This window comes from Notamacropus eugenii, chromosome X (genome assembly GCF_028372415.1).
Source record: "Notamacropus eugenii isolate mMacEug1 chromosome X, mMacEug1.pri_v2, whole genome shotgun sequence".
NCBI lineage: Eukaryota > Metazoa > Chordata > Mammalia > Diprotodontia > Macropodidae > Notamacropus > Notamacropus eugenii.
The window spans coordinates 26,372,146-26,385,642 of NC_092879.1; the positions used below are offsets into that span (position 1 = coordinate 26,372,146).

The 13,497-nt window shown below is 45.2% G+C and overlaps 1 protein-coding gene across 2 annotated transcripts in view; it reads right to left on the bottom strand.

Annotated features, from left to right (window-relative positions):
* Positions 1–2,579: 2,579 nt before the first annotated feature.
* The window catches only part of LOC140515916 (heat shock factor protein 3-like), a 55,469-nt gene continuing 44,551 nt past the window's right edge, over positions 2,580–13,497 (bottom strand). For both annotated transcript variants that reach the window (XM_072626746.1, XM_072626745.1), the window contains 4 exons: positions 10,590–10,695; positions 9,824–9,889; positions 5,496–5,565; positions 2,580–4,512 (listed from right to left, as the gene is read on the bottom strand). In XM_072626746.1, the coding sequence (XP_072482847.1) occupies positions 4,181–4,512; positions 5,496–5,565; positions 9,824–9,889; positions 10,590–10,695 (574 nt within the window). In that variant the 3' untranslated portion in view covers positions 2,580–4,180. The remainder of the gene's footprint in view (positions 4,513–5,495; positions 5,566–9,823; positions 9,890–10,589; positions 10,696–13,497) is intronic.

Consider the following 13,497-nt stretch of genomic DNA (forward strand, 5'->3'; position numbering starts at 1 on the left):
AGTGTGCTTGCTGACTAGACATCCCTCCAAAGCAGGAAAGTGTCCTAACATCGCATCTCCCTCACAATTGTACACAGTGGGGGCTTAATGGATGTTTCTTTGAACTTCCACAGAGACAGTATGATTGGTGGCCTGTGAGATAACTGCCTTAACTCCACCTCAAACTTTTCCTTCATCCTTCTTACCCTACTCAGCCCACTCTACATTTATAATATTAATGGTAGCTAACATTTCTATACCAATTACTATGTGCCAGTGCTAAGTGCTTTACAAGTATTATGGCATTTGATCCTCAAGACAACTCTGGGAGGTAGATGTTATTATTATCCTTATTTTACAGGTGGGGAAACTGAGGCAAGGAGATTCAGTGAATTGCCCAGAGTCACACAGCTATTGAGTGTCTGAATTCAAATTTCTGACTCCAGGCTTCATGCTCTTATACTTGGTTCTGAAACTGTCAGCCCCTTAAGATCTATCCCACCATAAACACAGTGCAGCACCCAGCCTAGTCATTTATTATTTGCTTCTTGAAAGATGAATTAGCTCTGAATCCAGATGTTTCTGGGGCAGGTAGGAGAAAGAGAGGCCAAAGTTGGCCATTGTGCCTTGTTCCCTGACATTTTGTGTCTGTATGTGCTCTTGGGGTGGGAGGGGGGAGCTCTGAGTGGTGGGTTCTTCTGCTGGAAGGGGGTTCATCATATTCGGTAGAGGAAATGGATCTCATGACACCCTCCCTACCCCCAAGTGTGCCCTGAATGGGTGTGTTGTTTAGAGAAAGAGTTCTTAGAGAGAAGTCCATGAGCATGTTTTCCCAATATTTTGATAGCTGTATTTGAACATATTTGGTTTCCTTTGTGATTCTATGTATTTTATGCATTGAAAAATCTGATTCTGAAAAGTGGTTCACAGGCCTTACCCAACTTGACTGTCCAAGGGTCCAGGACACAAGAAAGGTTCAGAACCCTAGGTCTGGAGTCTGTTTATGTAATTATCTTAACCAACATGCTGTCACTTGGAGTGACATTCAGAGTCTCTGGAGATTATCTTGACCCAAATATTGTCATTCTTAGAGGGCATCTTCACATGACAGATATGGAAGCCTAGATCTACCTTGGAAGGCATCTAATCTAGTCCCTTCATCTTGCAAATAAGGAAACCAAGACCCAGGGAAGGTTAGTGACTTACCTAGGGTCATCTATCAGTAGTCAATGTCTGAGGTCTTCTTTTTCTTCTAACTACTTTAGTGTTGGTTATTTACATGTGGCCCACATCTATGTCTCTTGGTGTAACATTCTGCAGTTTCCTGATCAGCACCCTGTGGTTGGTTCACTTGTCTCAAGGCCTCATTGACTAGGAGGAGCTAGATGTTTCTTCCTCACTGGCCTATATGCCTGGCCTTCCATTTGTGTTCAGCTCTGAGCCCTTAAGAGGATCCAAACCAAGACAATGCCATCCATGACAATCTAGAACTCGAGGAGTGCTTGGGACCTTAATGACACTTAATTGCTATCTGTTATAGAATGCCTCAAAATTCAGCAAACCACCTTTCACTAAACTCCAGGCAGGGTAGGGCTGTCCCTCATGTTCTCCCTACATAGGTGACCATGAACCTTCTCACTCTTCAGTCTTTCTGAAATCAATTAGTTTATGTAGCAAAAAAAAAAAAAAATAGCAGCTCCTTGAGAGCATCCAACAATTTTGACTTTGTCTTTGTATTTCTTGCCTGAACTCAGGTAACTTCAGATAAGGAAATTCCCTCTCCTAGGGCAGACTTTAGCTTAGAGTGGCCCACAGGCATTATGGGTGACCAGCCCAGGATCATGCAGCTCCTTCAGCTGCTAAATGAGTAGCCAATATTTGTAGACTTTTGTTAACCTAACCCCCTAGCTCAACAGAGACTCTATTTTCTCCTTTCCCAACTGGCCACCCAGTCATGTCTTTTAAAGGCTTCAGACGATGGGAAACTCACTCCCTTTACCTCAGTCTATACATGCTCCAGTTGGGCGACCCACAAAATCTATGGAATTCATCATGTCATCTTCTTCTTCCTAGAGGTCCTTCAGTAACTCCTTATACCCACAAGGATGAATACAAATTCCCACCCATAAGCTTGGAGGCACTACCAGACCCCATTCTTTCTTTACTCTATGCATTAGCTCAGTCCACCCACTAGCCATTTCCTGAATATGGCTCTTTCCATTAGCCATCCAATTCTTGGGCTCCAAATTGATTTCCTCTAGGAAGTTTTCTCCAATTAACAAACTCCATTGGGTTTCATGGTGGGGTGGGGTGGAGGCAGACCAATTGAGTATGGAATTTGTAGAACTTGAAACCAGGTCTTCTGACTTGGAGGCCAGCCTTCTGGGTGCCAGTCTCATACATTCCCACTACATGTGGCACCACACCATACACCCCAGTTTTTGAATTGGAAAAACCCTGTCTCCTCATCCATTCCCTTAGGTGCTTGTGAGGGATAGGGAGTACACATCAATGTCAGAGGTTGTTGCCTTTTAAGGTTAGTACTGGGATTAAGGTGAAAGAAGGGTAGGGCTAATCATGACAGAATGCAAACCATCCAATATTGGTGAAACTCTTTATTAACTTTGTGTAAAAAAGTTGAAACAGCATTAGAGCTACACGGCAGGAGACAATCATCTTGTCATTGTGTGAATTGTGCCAACTGTACTGAACTGAACTTTTCTGTGGATCAAAACCTATGGTCTTCATTTAAGAAAGAAGACCATGTTAGCTTGTTACGTATGTGTCGTAAGAGGATATGCCATTTGGAAGGCGATGCAGCTGGAAACTCTTAATATTTGCCAAAATACAATTTCCCCGAAAGGCTATTCTTAATGGGGAAGGCGCTAGAAGCACATCAAAGAGTGTATACAGAAAGCAGCAAGAGCTACAAAAACAAAGCAAGCCAAAGATCGGGACTAGAAGAGCAAAGCCAACAGGAAAAAACAGGGGTAAGGGGAAACCATTCCCTAAAAAGCAGACATTATTTGAAGCTTATATTTCTCATAATGCATGCTATGTAAAATATTAAATATCTTAGATGTTTTTAGATATGTGCTAAATAAAAATGAGATAGTTTTTAAGTTTAATTTTGCTACTGGTTTTTTGGTACTTGATTCATTAGGTAAAAGAGAAAGCAAAGAGGATACTGGGGAAAAGTGCTGCTTCCCTGTTCCCTTCCCACCCCTCTCCCTTAACTTCTAAAGCACAATTGCCCCAAAAGGGAGCTACCTATCTGGCCTACACTGGAACACTGAGCCTGGCTAAGGTGCAAGAGTGGAGGGAGTGGGCAAGCAGGAGGGACAAGCTGAACAGGGAATTCAGAAAGCCTCATGAATCTCTTTTTCTCATTTGTCCAGGGGGTGGGGGGTGTACTGTGTATTCTGTGGCAATTAGCTTATGAAGAAATGGTGTCGGCTTCCCCAAATGCCCCAGAAGCCCACCTTGGTGTTGGTCTTGGCCTGATTCCTGTGGGTTCTTATACAAGGCCATACATGTGTACGTAGGGCTCAGCCCCAGGGAAGGGGTACCTTCAGATCATAGGGCAATGAATGGGGCAGCCATATGTAAAAATAACACTCCATATTCAAAGTTCCATTTTCCATAGGAAAAGAAAATTGTAAATAACCAAACTAGATTTTAGTCTAAGAGTAGAAAAAGAGCAAACACATGACTATGCAAATAAACCTACTTGCAAACTTTAGGAGAAAAAAAAAAGTTTTGTTCTGTCTTTGAAGTACTAGAATAATAACCTGCTTCTATATAACAGACCAAACAGGCCCAGGAGAATCCTGGGATGGGAGATCTCATGGTGCACAAGCAAATGCTCTAGTCCCTGGATCACAAAAGAAAACAGCTCTACTTTATGACATCTTAAACACAGCTTTCTCACCTATACAAGAACAGCATACCCTAAGAATTGCAGGTTAGAACTTTGGCATGGAATGAATGGGACCCTCCCCCTGCCTCCAATGTATCCTACACCTTCCTCCTTATCTAGACTTCAATCCCAGATGACATGGGACTTCTAGTAACTTCCTCACACTCCCAAGGGCCTGCCCTTTGATAGTGTGAGGAGGTTACAGACTAATGGCCCCAGATGGTGGTGGGGCCTCTTGAATTTGGGGAGGAAGCTAGGCAGGGGGGATGGAGCCTCAGGGGCTCAGGTGGTGTTTTCAATTTCTGTGGCCTCTTCAATGAAGTTGGCAACAGGGCTGAGAAGAAGCAAGGGAAACAGCTTGTACTCCCCATTAGGGTCTTCTGAAAGCAGTGGGGTTTCAAAAGACTCAAGTGGATTCTCATAATCATCTGACAGGCTGGGTGCTACCAGGCAGAGAGGATCATCGGAGTCCTCCAAGTAGGTGGGTATATCCTCCTCATCCTCCAGGTCAACCAGGAGAAGGTCTCCAGAATCTTGGGATCTGTCTTCAAAGGAAGGCAGGTCTTCAAACAGTGAAAGCAGAGGGTTGCCCATGTATTGGACCAGTTGCATGTCTGTGGGGAGACGGGTCAAATATTTGGTTACACATGAGAGACACAAATGTCCTGGAAGCAAGGAGCCCTCCCACAGGACAAATGTGTATGTGGCCAGCCAGAGAATGATTGACTCACCCTACACAGATCTCATTACAGTCACCAAATTAGCCATCCCAGAAACTGGTTCCAGGGCCAAAGGCTGTGCTCAGCAAAACCAGAGCTGGCTCACGCATTCTCCTCTGAACCTCTGAACCAATAGCAGGTCTCCTCCTTGTTCTTACTACAGGTACCTCCTCACAAAGATTACAGGTTTCCGATAGAACATTGATGAGAAGCACTTTAAAGCCCTGAGCTTTCACTTTGGGGCTAGGTATACTCTCTCAACTGACAAACATGCATGTCATGAAAATGCAACATGACTTGCAGATCCCCAATTGAGTCCTGAAGGGTCCTCAGAGACCAACTTCCTCCTCCTTTACATGACAGGAAACAGATCAAAGGAGGGGAAGTGACTTACTCCAGGTCACACAGATGATAAGTGTCACAGGCAAGATTAGAACCCAGGTCCTCTGATGCCAGATCGGAGGCCCCCAGTAGGGTCTTTGAAAGCTGTTGCAGCTCCAAATGTCACCATCTCACAGCTAAGCTGGTGACATGCCTCTGAACTTGGCCAATCTGTGGGGAAATGGATCTGAGGAAGCCCCCAAGAAAAGGAAATTTGGAACAATGATGAACTTCCTCTACTGCCTTTTGGGAGCCTAAGTTGACTCTGGGTCTTTCCTTTAAAGAGCAGGGCATATCATCACTTCCTTCCACCTGACAGAAGGGCAGAAGGCCCAGAAGGCCTATGAGGCAAGGTAAGGCAGAGCTAGCTCCATCTGAAAGGTGACAAAACAGAGGGTCATAATTTGTTTAAGGTCCCAAGGTAAATGACCCAGTGGGGGTGGGTAGGCCTAGAAGCCAGAAGGTCTGCTGCTCGCCAGCCCAGGCCTCTCTCCTACCTTTATTTCCATCAGCTTCAAATACACTGGTCATTCCACCTTCTTCAGCACTCTTTGTGGGAGCCAGGGTCTGGAGGGGGAACAAAGGGCAGGTATATGTTTAGCGGCTTCTCATTCCTAGAGACAGAATTAAGTTCCTAGGAATAAAGAGCCCCTCTACTGAGACATTAAGGGAGCAGATGGAGAGAATCAGTCCATTTTCTTCTCTCATTCCATGGGCCTGGCTTTTTTGGCTTGCTTCTCCCTAGACAGGGAGAAATCAATCAGTGGTGTTGCTGAGCCAAGTGTACCAAATGGTCCGGTTGTGATTCTGCCTGAGCTAATATTGACCAATATTTCTCTGAACAGACACCAGCAAACACTAAATGGGGTACTGAAGTCCAAACAAGCCAATTTGTCAAACATGCCTAGTCTGTCTGACAGGAAGAGGAGAAGAAGGAGGCTTTCAAGTTCTCCTGGGTCGGTCGTAGCACGAGGGCCAATGCCCTGGGAGGGGCCTGCCGCTTAGAGTTTAAGCAATGCCATTCATTCCCTTTCCTGGCAGGAAAAGAAAAGCTCTGGGAAAACAGGAGAGTGGACTTTAGGAAAAAAACACCCTACAACAAGTGAATAATTTCCCAGGCAGAACAGACACGTGTGATGAGAAGGCAAGGCGGTAGCTTGTGAGCAGGAGCAGAGTCCTGCTTTGCTCAGAGGGAAGGGGCAGCAGAATCTCCCAGAGAGGATCATGGGCCTCTTTGAGATGTCCAGTCTGAACCATCGCCACCTAGTTCATGTGTCAATAGTGCAGGGGCTATTCCTTCTGGTGAGCTGAGACTGGCTTCCAGCCAGCTGGGACTGGAACTTAAAGAACAGCCTGAGACTTGTCTGCCCACTCCAAACATTCACAGCCCAAGGGGAAGAACAAAGGATAGGAGTGCCAAAGGGGGAAAGATCATTAGAGAAACTCAATCAGTTAAGTCAGCAGAGTTTGTGTACATGCCCTAACTCAGGAGTCGCTCACTTGTAGGAGACCTTCACCTGCACCCTGCCCCCTTTGTAAAATGAACAGGTTGAACTAGATGGTCTCTAGGGCCCCTTCCAAATCAAGTCAACATTCTGAGTTCCAGTTCTGACACTCTCTATTCTAAGGCCTCTCCTAGTTCTACAATTCCACTATAACACGAAAAGGAGCCCTTTGGCTGCTAGACTCTAGTATTGAAGATGATTTTGTTATTCAAAACAATAACTACACTAAATTCTCATCAATTCAAATACATAGGCATTTGTATAACCTGTGGAAGGTCTGCTAAGGAAATTAAGTCACAGAGTACAGGGAGAATGGCTAGACTAGGGAAGAGAAGAGCCTGTTTTCAAGCAATTCACAGCTAATATGTTCATTACAAATGCTCAGTAAGTAGGTCCCCAAAGAATCATGACTTGGCAACTCTGTGATTGAGTCGGTGCACAGACCTGAAGCTGGCAAAAGTACACCTTGATATTACCCAACTCCATCAGTAAAGTGTACCAGCTGTGTGAAATGAATCATCAAGTCTAGGTTCAGTCACAGACATGGCCTGGCCCACAAGGACCACAGAAGCCAAAGACTAAGAACTGGGAGCATGTACTAGACAGAAAGAGTAGGGAGAAGGGGTGGCCAAGAAGCTGCTCTCATCACGGTCCTTCTCTGCTCAGAAAGACGCAGTGCTTTCCCAATGTCTTCCCAACAAAGCCTCTTGACACATCTACCTGACATTCATGGACCTCCAAATTCTGCTGCTACTTTACCAACTGTCTGGTTTGATTTCACATTCTTCTCTGCCACGCTCCATGTGCTTCAACCAGATTGGCCTGTCTGCCTGCCCCCCGAACATGGCCACCCTCTCCCATCTCTGGACTTTTATTTACACTGTTCCCTATGTAGTTTCTTTACCCACCATTAGCCCTCCTTCACCTCCTGGCTTCTTCTGCCCTTCACCCAAACTCGAACCTTCTGCAGGAGGCCTTTTCCAGTTCCCCATGGATGCCAGTGCCTTCCCTCTGAGTCTGTTTCTAATGGATCCTGTCTAGATCTCATTTGGATACAGTTGTCTGCATGCTTCTCCCCCATAAGACTGTGAGTTCCTTGAGGGCAGGGCCCATCTCTTGCCTTTTTGTACCCCCAACACTTAGCACAGGGCCTGGTGCATCAGTGCTTGCTATAGTGTAGGTAGAATGGCCTTCTCCCAGACCAAAGGCTCCCCAGCGACAGGCACTGTGGGTCCTAGATACTTCATTTCCACAATGTTCCATACATGGCAAGCACTTCTACCTCTGTTCAATGAGTTCACATGTGTGGGTGTGAATGGGATGGAATGACCAATATGAAGGATGAAGGGAATCCTGGGAAGACGTGCATGAAGTGAAGGACAACCCTTGCACAATCAGCTATAGATGTAGGACCGAGCTGGGCCTTGGGAGGCACGGCCTAGAGGCGTGGAATTCAGCATCCACAGTATTCTTCTCCCTGTGAAATCATTGTTACATGGGATGACTGGCTGCGTGAGGGAGGCAGAATTCAGAAATGATGGGGATGCACAAGGGCTGATCTAAGACTGGCGGATCTTGGCACATATAGCAGCTCTTTCAGAAAAAAGCTGCATGTGCCATCAGCCAGAATTGCCCTTTCATGCTTTCTTACTTAACTACATTAACTGTACATTGTGGGATTTGGAAGAACTGGCTGACAAAATAAAGCATATCAACAACTATTTTGTGTCAATAACCAGATGTGTTTGCCCTGGACAAATCCTTCCGAAGGCTGCCTCATGATGGGGATTTCTGTGTGGGGAAAGAGAGGAAGACTCTCTCTCCTCCAATCCTTCCTCTCTCCAGCTGCCCAATGAAGCCCAGGTTGGACCATATCATTGCCCATGTCACTGTCATTCAAAATGCTCCAGGGCCATCCTCTTGCCTCTCTGATCAAAGAGAGTCTCCAATCTCTCTCTCCAGAACACCCCAACACTTTGGACCCCTCCTCCATTTTCCAGTCCTGGCCACCTTGCCTGGAGTACTACCCAAGCTGCTTTTGAGACTCAGTTCAGCTGTCACCCTCCTACCTACAAGAACACTTTGCTGATTCCCCAGGCAGGTCACTGTCTCTCCAAAGGCCTCAGTTCTCTCAGCCGTAAAATAAGAACTTGTACTTGATGGCCTCTGAAGTCCCTTCTAGTTCCAGTACTAGGATCTCCAGATCCTACATGAGAAGCCAAAGTCATCTGGAGAGTCACTAAAGTGACCTGTGGGTCTCTTCTGGTCATCTGGGATCTAAGAAGCTGGTTTCTGCTTGAATAGAGGATAGTAGTGACCATTGAGTGGTATGTTCCATCCAGCTGTGCCTTGCCCATGACTAAATGATGAGTCATCTCTTCACACTGCTCTCCAAGGGTGCAGGCCCCCCACCTTTAGGACTCAAGCAGCCAGCCAGCACCCATCCCCTTCAAGTTCCACAGCTCCCTTGCTTGGAGCAGGAAGGTACCTGTGCAGGAATCTAGGCCAACCTGTACCTGAACTGGAATCCTGTAGGCAGCCAGGCTCCACTGGAAGACTTGGAGAATAAGAATCCTAATCATAATGGGCAAGCCCCTGGGGCCACCACTGACAGGAAGTTCTAATTATGGAGGCTGAACTCTGCCTCCATACAACTTCCCCTCAGTGTCCCTAGTCTTGAACACTGGAAAGTAGGGAAAATCTACTAGTCCTTTTTCCATATTAAGTCTCTTTAAACACCATCCTCCCCTCCCCTTCATATTCTCTAAACTAAATGCCATCAGTTCCTTGGTCTCCAGTACTCTGAAGTAACCCTGTCTCCTTCCCTCCAGACACAATATCTCTCCCACAAATGTAACACCCAAACAATATAGTGGCCCTGTGAATCCCTCCCACCTCTGCTTTCATTTCAGACCCCGTTCCACTGTTAAGATCTTGGAAGCTCTTTGGGCTGCCATATCACATCGTGGAGTCCTACGGAGGCTGAAGTTCACTGAAACCCCTCTATCTTTTTGTATGGACTCTCAGTGAGCCACATTCTCCTTTGTCTAGCTTGAACCCAAAGGTTCTCTCAAGCTAACCCCTCTGTTATCTTCCTAATGTTACCTTCCTAATGCCCAATCAGCAACAATGATCTTAATTTGTATGTAGGTCATAGGGAATCAGGACAATACAGACAATACATCTCATTTCAATTCTCTTGTTAGTAATCCCACCACTGGATTAACATCCTTTGCAACCAATATACAGTGTCATAGTTCGACAGTAAATACATATACAGAGACCATCTGAGAACTTTACAAGATCGCATTCACTCTTACGTCAGCCATGTTGGATGAGGTTCCTATTTCATTCATGCTCAGGATTGGAAAATCAGGAGTTGAAATCTGAGGAGAAAAAAAATTAATGTGAACATAATCCTTTAAATCCAAGAATTTAACTTCAATGTCCCTGACCACGATGACTGTGGGAGTGCAGGGAAGGGATGCTACTAGAGCCAACTCTTACCAGTTCTTGAAAGCTGTATTGTAACTTTTCAGTGTGATCACCCATACCTTGGAAATCAGCAAATGCAACAATGAAGGGAGTTTCCATTCTGGGAGTCCCCTATAATGTAATCCCATGGTTGCACCAAGAAAAAGGTCTTGTTCTAGCATCCATTGTTCATATGCAACTGTCACTTTTACAAGAACTGTTTTAAGTGAATCGGGTAAGAGTGAGAACAACAATAATAAAGATTACATCCCAAGATAAGCATGTTAGAAAAGTTCAAAGAAGGGCTGTATCTTGTGTTGATTTTCTAGTTCAGAGATTGAAGGCTAAAAGTCACATTGATAGGAAATAGTGGGATGAGTATTGTTCTAGGGGCCAAGATGTCTGGATGAGCATTGTCCTCAGGGCCAAGAGGCCAGGGTTTTGCTCCCAGTCTGGCTCTGCTCTTTCCCTATTCGCTGTCTGTGGAGGAGAGGGTTATGAAAATGATCAAGTGGAGAGAAGAGTCAGCATTTTATTCTTCAAATACAAATGTTTGTGAATCCTTGGCCTAATGTTATCTGCCCAGGGCCCTGATTAAACAGCCACCCTCACCTCCCTCATGAGCTCAGGGCCCGGAGTCAGTTTCTTCGCAGACAGCATGGAGTGGAGCTCCTCCAGATTAGCTTCAATACAATTCAGAAAATCCTGCATTTCATTCCTTAAATGAAGAGAAGAGTGGACATTAGAGATCTATGCTGAAAAGGAAATGAAAACCCATGGAAAACATGGCCATCTAGTTGACAGGGGATTCATCAGGCTTGAGCCCAACACCACAGGATAACCTTGGGCAAATACCACAAAACATAAATTTCACAGATTGCGGCATGTCCTAGAACATGAAACCACCAAACATATAGCCTTCTCCAGTCAAAGGGATTTCATGTCTAGCCTACAAAGCCCACTGCTATTCAAAAGGATGGCAGTCCCATCACTCATAGGTCAGAACTGAGACATAGCACCCTCCCCACCCTAACAGGCAACATACCAGAGTTCTGAAGTCTGAAAGTGGGAAAGGAAAATGTGTATGTGTATGTGTGTGTGTGTGTGTGTGTGCATGCACATTCATGCTCGTGTGCATGTGCAGGTAACATCCCCTAAGAATTCTAAATAGGAAGCCCTCCTCAATCTCTTCCAAAGGGAGTCTTTATTCCCAGGTTAGAGTTGGATCAAAGTACTCCATTGGTCTAAGAGGAAGGGAGGAAGGAGCTACTAGGAATTTCAAAGAGCTTGTCAATTCTGTAAAACAAATGAGATTTTGAAATAGCTACATTTCTTCCAGCAGTAAGTAATGTCCTATTTGTTCAGACTTTCTCTCATTAGATAATAGGCATTTAGTGTTTGCAGATGAATGAATGACTAAACTGTATTTTGCTTGAAATTTGCCAATGGATGGGAAATACAGCATTCAGAAAAAAATAATTAAGCCGATCTTGTAAGCGCAGAAATATTTACAGCTCTTGACTTGGTCCCAAAGTGTAAGCAATCATTCATTCAATGAGGTTCGCTGAAAAAATCCCACCTATTTCAACTGGCTATTTGTTAAGCACCTACTTTCTATAGGCCCAGTGTTTAGCATGGGGAACACAAAGTTTCAGGAAAGCCAAAATGGTTCCCATCCTCCAGTCTGCAATCTATCATCAGGAGAATCCCTTATGAACATGAGGGAGAAGTGAGATGGGGCAAAGGGGAGAGCCACCCCACATACTGTGGAGGTTTGCTCTGGCTACAATCCCCTGGAGATCCTGACTGACTAACCCTAACCCTAAATGCACTCTTCTAAGACCTAGTGTGTGCAGGGAGAACTTTGGACCACTTATTTCAGTTCTTTCTTGCTAGAAAGAAAACAAAAAATAAAAATGAGAGGAAAAAAAAACAAAACAAAAGTAGTTTGGCCAAATGAACCACTGTGTCCAGCAGGTCCAGTGTTACTTAGTGAGTATGGGAGGTGAAAGATAAACACACAAAAGGGAATAAAACTGTTGTCTCACAAGAATGCACAAAGGAGATGACATTGAAGCTAGCCCCCTCTAGGTCTCAGTTTGCTCATCTGTAAAATGGGGGGCTAACACTAAATGATCTCCAAAGCCCCTTTCGGTTGTAAATTCTATTGCTCTATGAGTCTACATTACATTCTATGTGAAAGATTTTGCAATAGATTTTGCCATATGGAAAGAAAAAAAGAGAAGAAAATCAACAGAAGGATATGCTGCTGAGCAAACTATTCATTTTCCTGGGCCTGGCAAAGTTCACTTGTGCCCAACCTCTCCCCACGAGACAAAGAGGGCAGCCAGGAGAGCAGAGGCCCAAATCAAATGATAAAGGCCTGCTGGTGGGGCTGAGGCCCAGCCATGGCCTCTCCCTCACATACCATTTCCAGTTTTTTCCTGGGTATAGATCTGCTGATGCTAGTGTCTTCGTGGCTCCAATTTAGCAGGGCTTTTTGCTGAAGCACACGCAACTGACTCGCTTCAGGAAATGAAGACATCCTTTATGCTACTGTTTTGGGGCCAAGCCTCAAATAGCTAGTTGCACATGTAAGAATTATGTCCCAGATGAGGGATTTCTCACTGTCCCCTGAAGATGCCCTGACTCTTCTTAGTCCTTAAGCCTGGGATTCTCTCGCTCCTTTCTCTCTCTCCTTTCTCTCTCTTCCTCTCTTTCTGTCTCTCTCCCTCCTCCCATTCCTCTCTTCCTCTCCTTCCTCCTTGTTGCTCTCTCCTTCCCCCATTCTCTCCCTCTCCCTCCTTACTGAATTCTTCCTAATTCATCCTTTAAAGTCCAGTTCCAATATCACTGCTCTAATTCCTCCCTCTCCCAGTCAGTCAGTCATGTCGTGCCCTCTCTCGTGGAGTTCCAACATGTGAGTTAGCTGTGGCCCCATGGGGGCAGGCACACAAGTATGGAACAAAGTCAAGAGCTTCCCATGTTGGGGGTGAGTGGTTCTTCCCATTCTTGTTGCGTTTTTGCTTTTATTTTGGGTGGGTGGTGAGAAGAGAGGGAGAGTTAGCTTCCATGGGTGCTTCTTGTTAGCTCACCAAACTTTACGTGGCCATGGGTGGTCAAGGACAGGTTTTTAGAAGCCTTGAATTGTGATTCAGAGGAGCTAGATTCAAATCCTGACTCTGCTACTTACCAGCCTTTGGGCAGGTCACTTCTCTCTGGGTCTCAGTTTCTCACCTTATAAAATGATTGGGTTCAATATAATATCTACTTTCCAAAGTTCACTTGGAGGTCAGAAGAAGCAATACAAGGACACTCTCAGGGTCTCTCTTAAGAACCTAGGAATTGATTATGTGACATAGAGACACTGGCACAGGACTGCTCAGCATGGCATGCCCACATAAGAAAAGATGCTGTGCTCTATGAGCAAAGCAGAATTAAGACAGCACAAAGGAAATGTAGGATGTGCAGATTTGGAATATCCACCCCAAATATTCACATGGATTATCTGTGCCCAGCC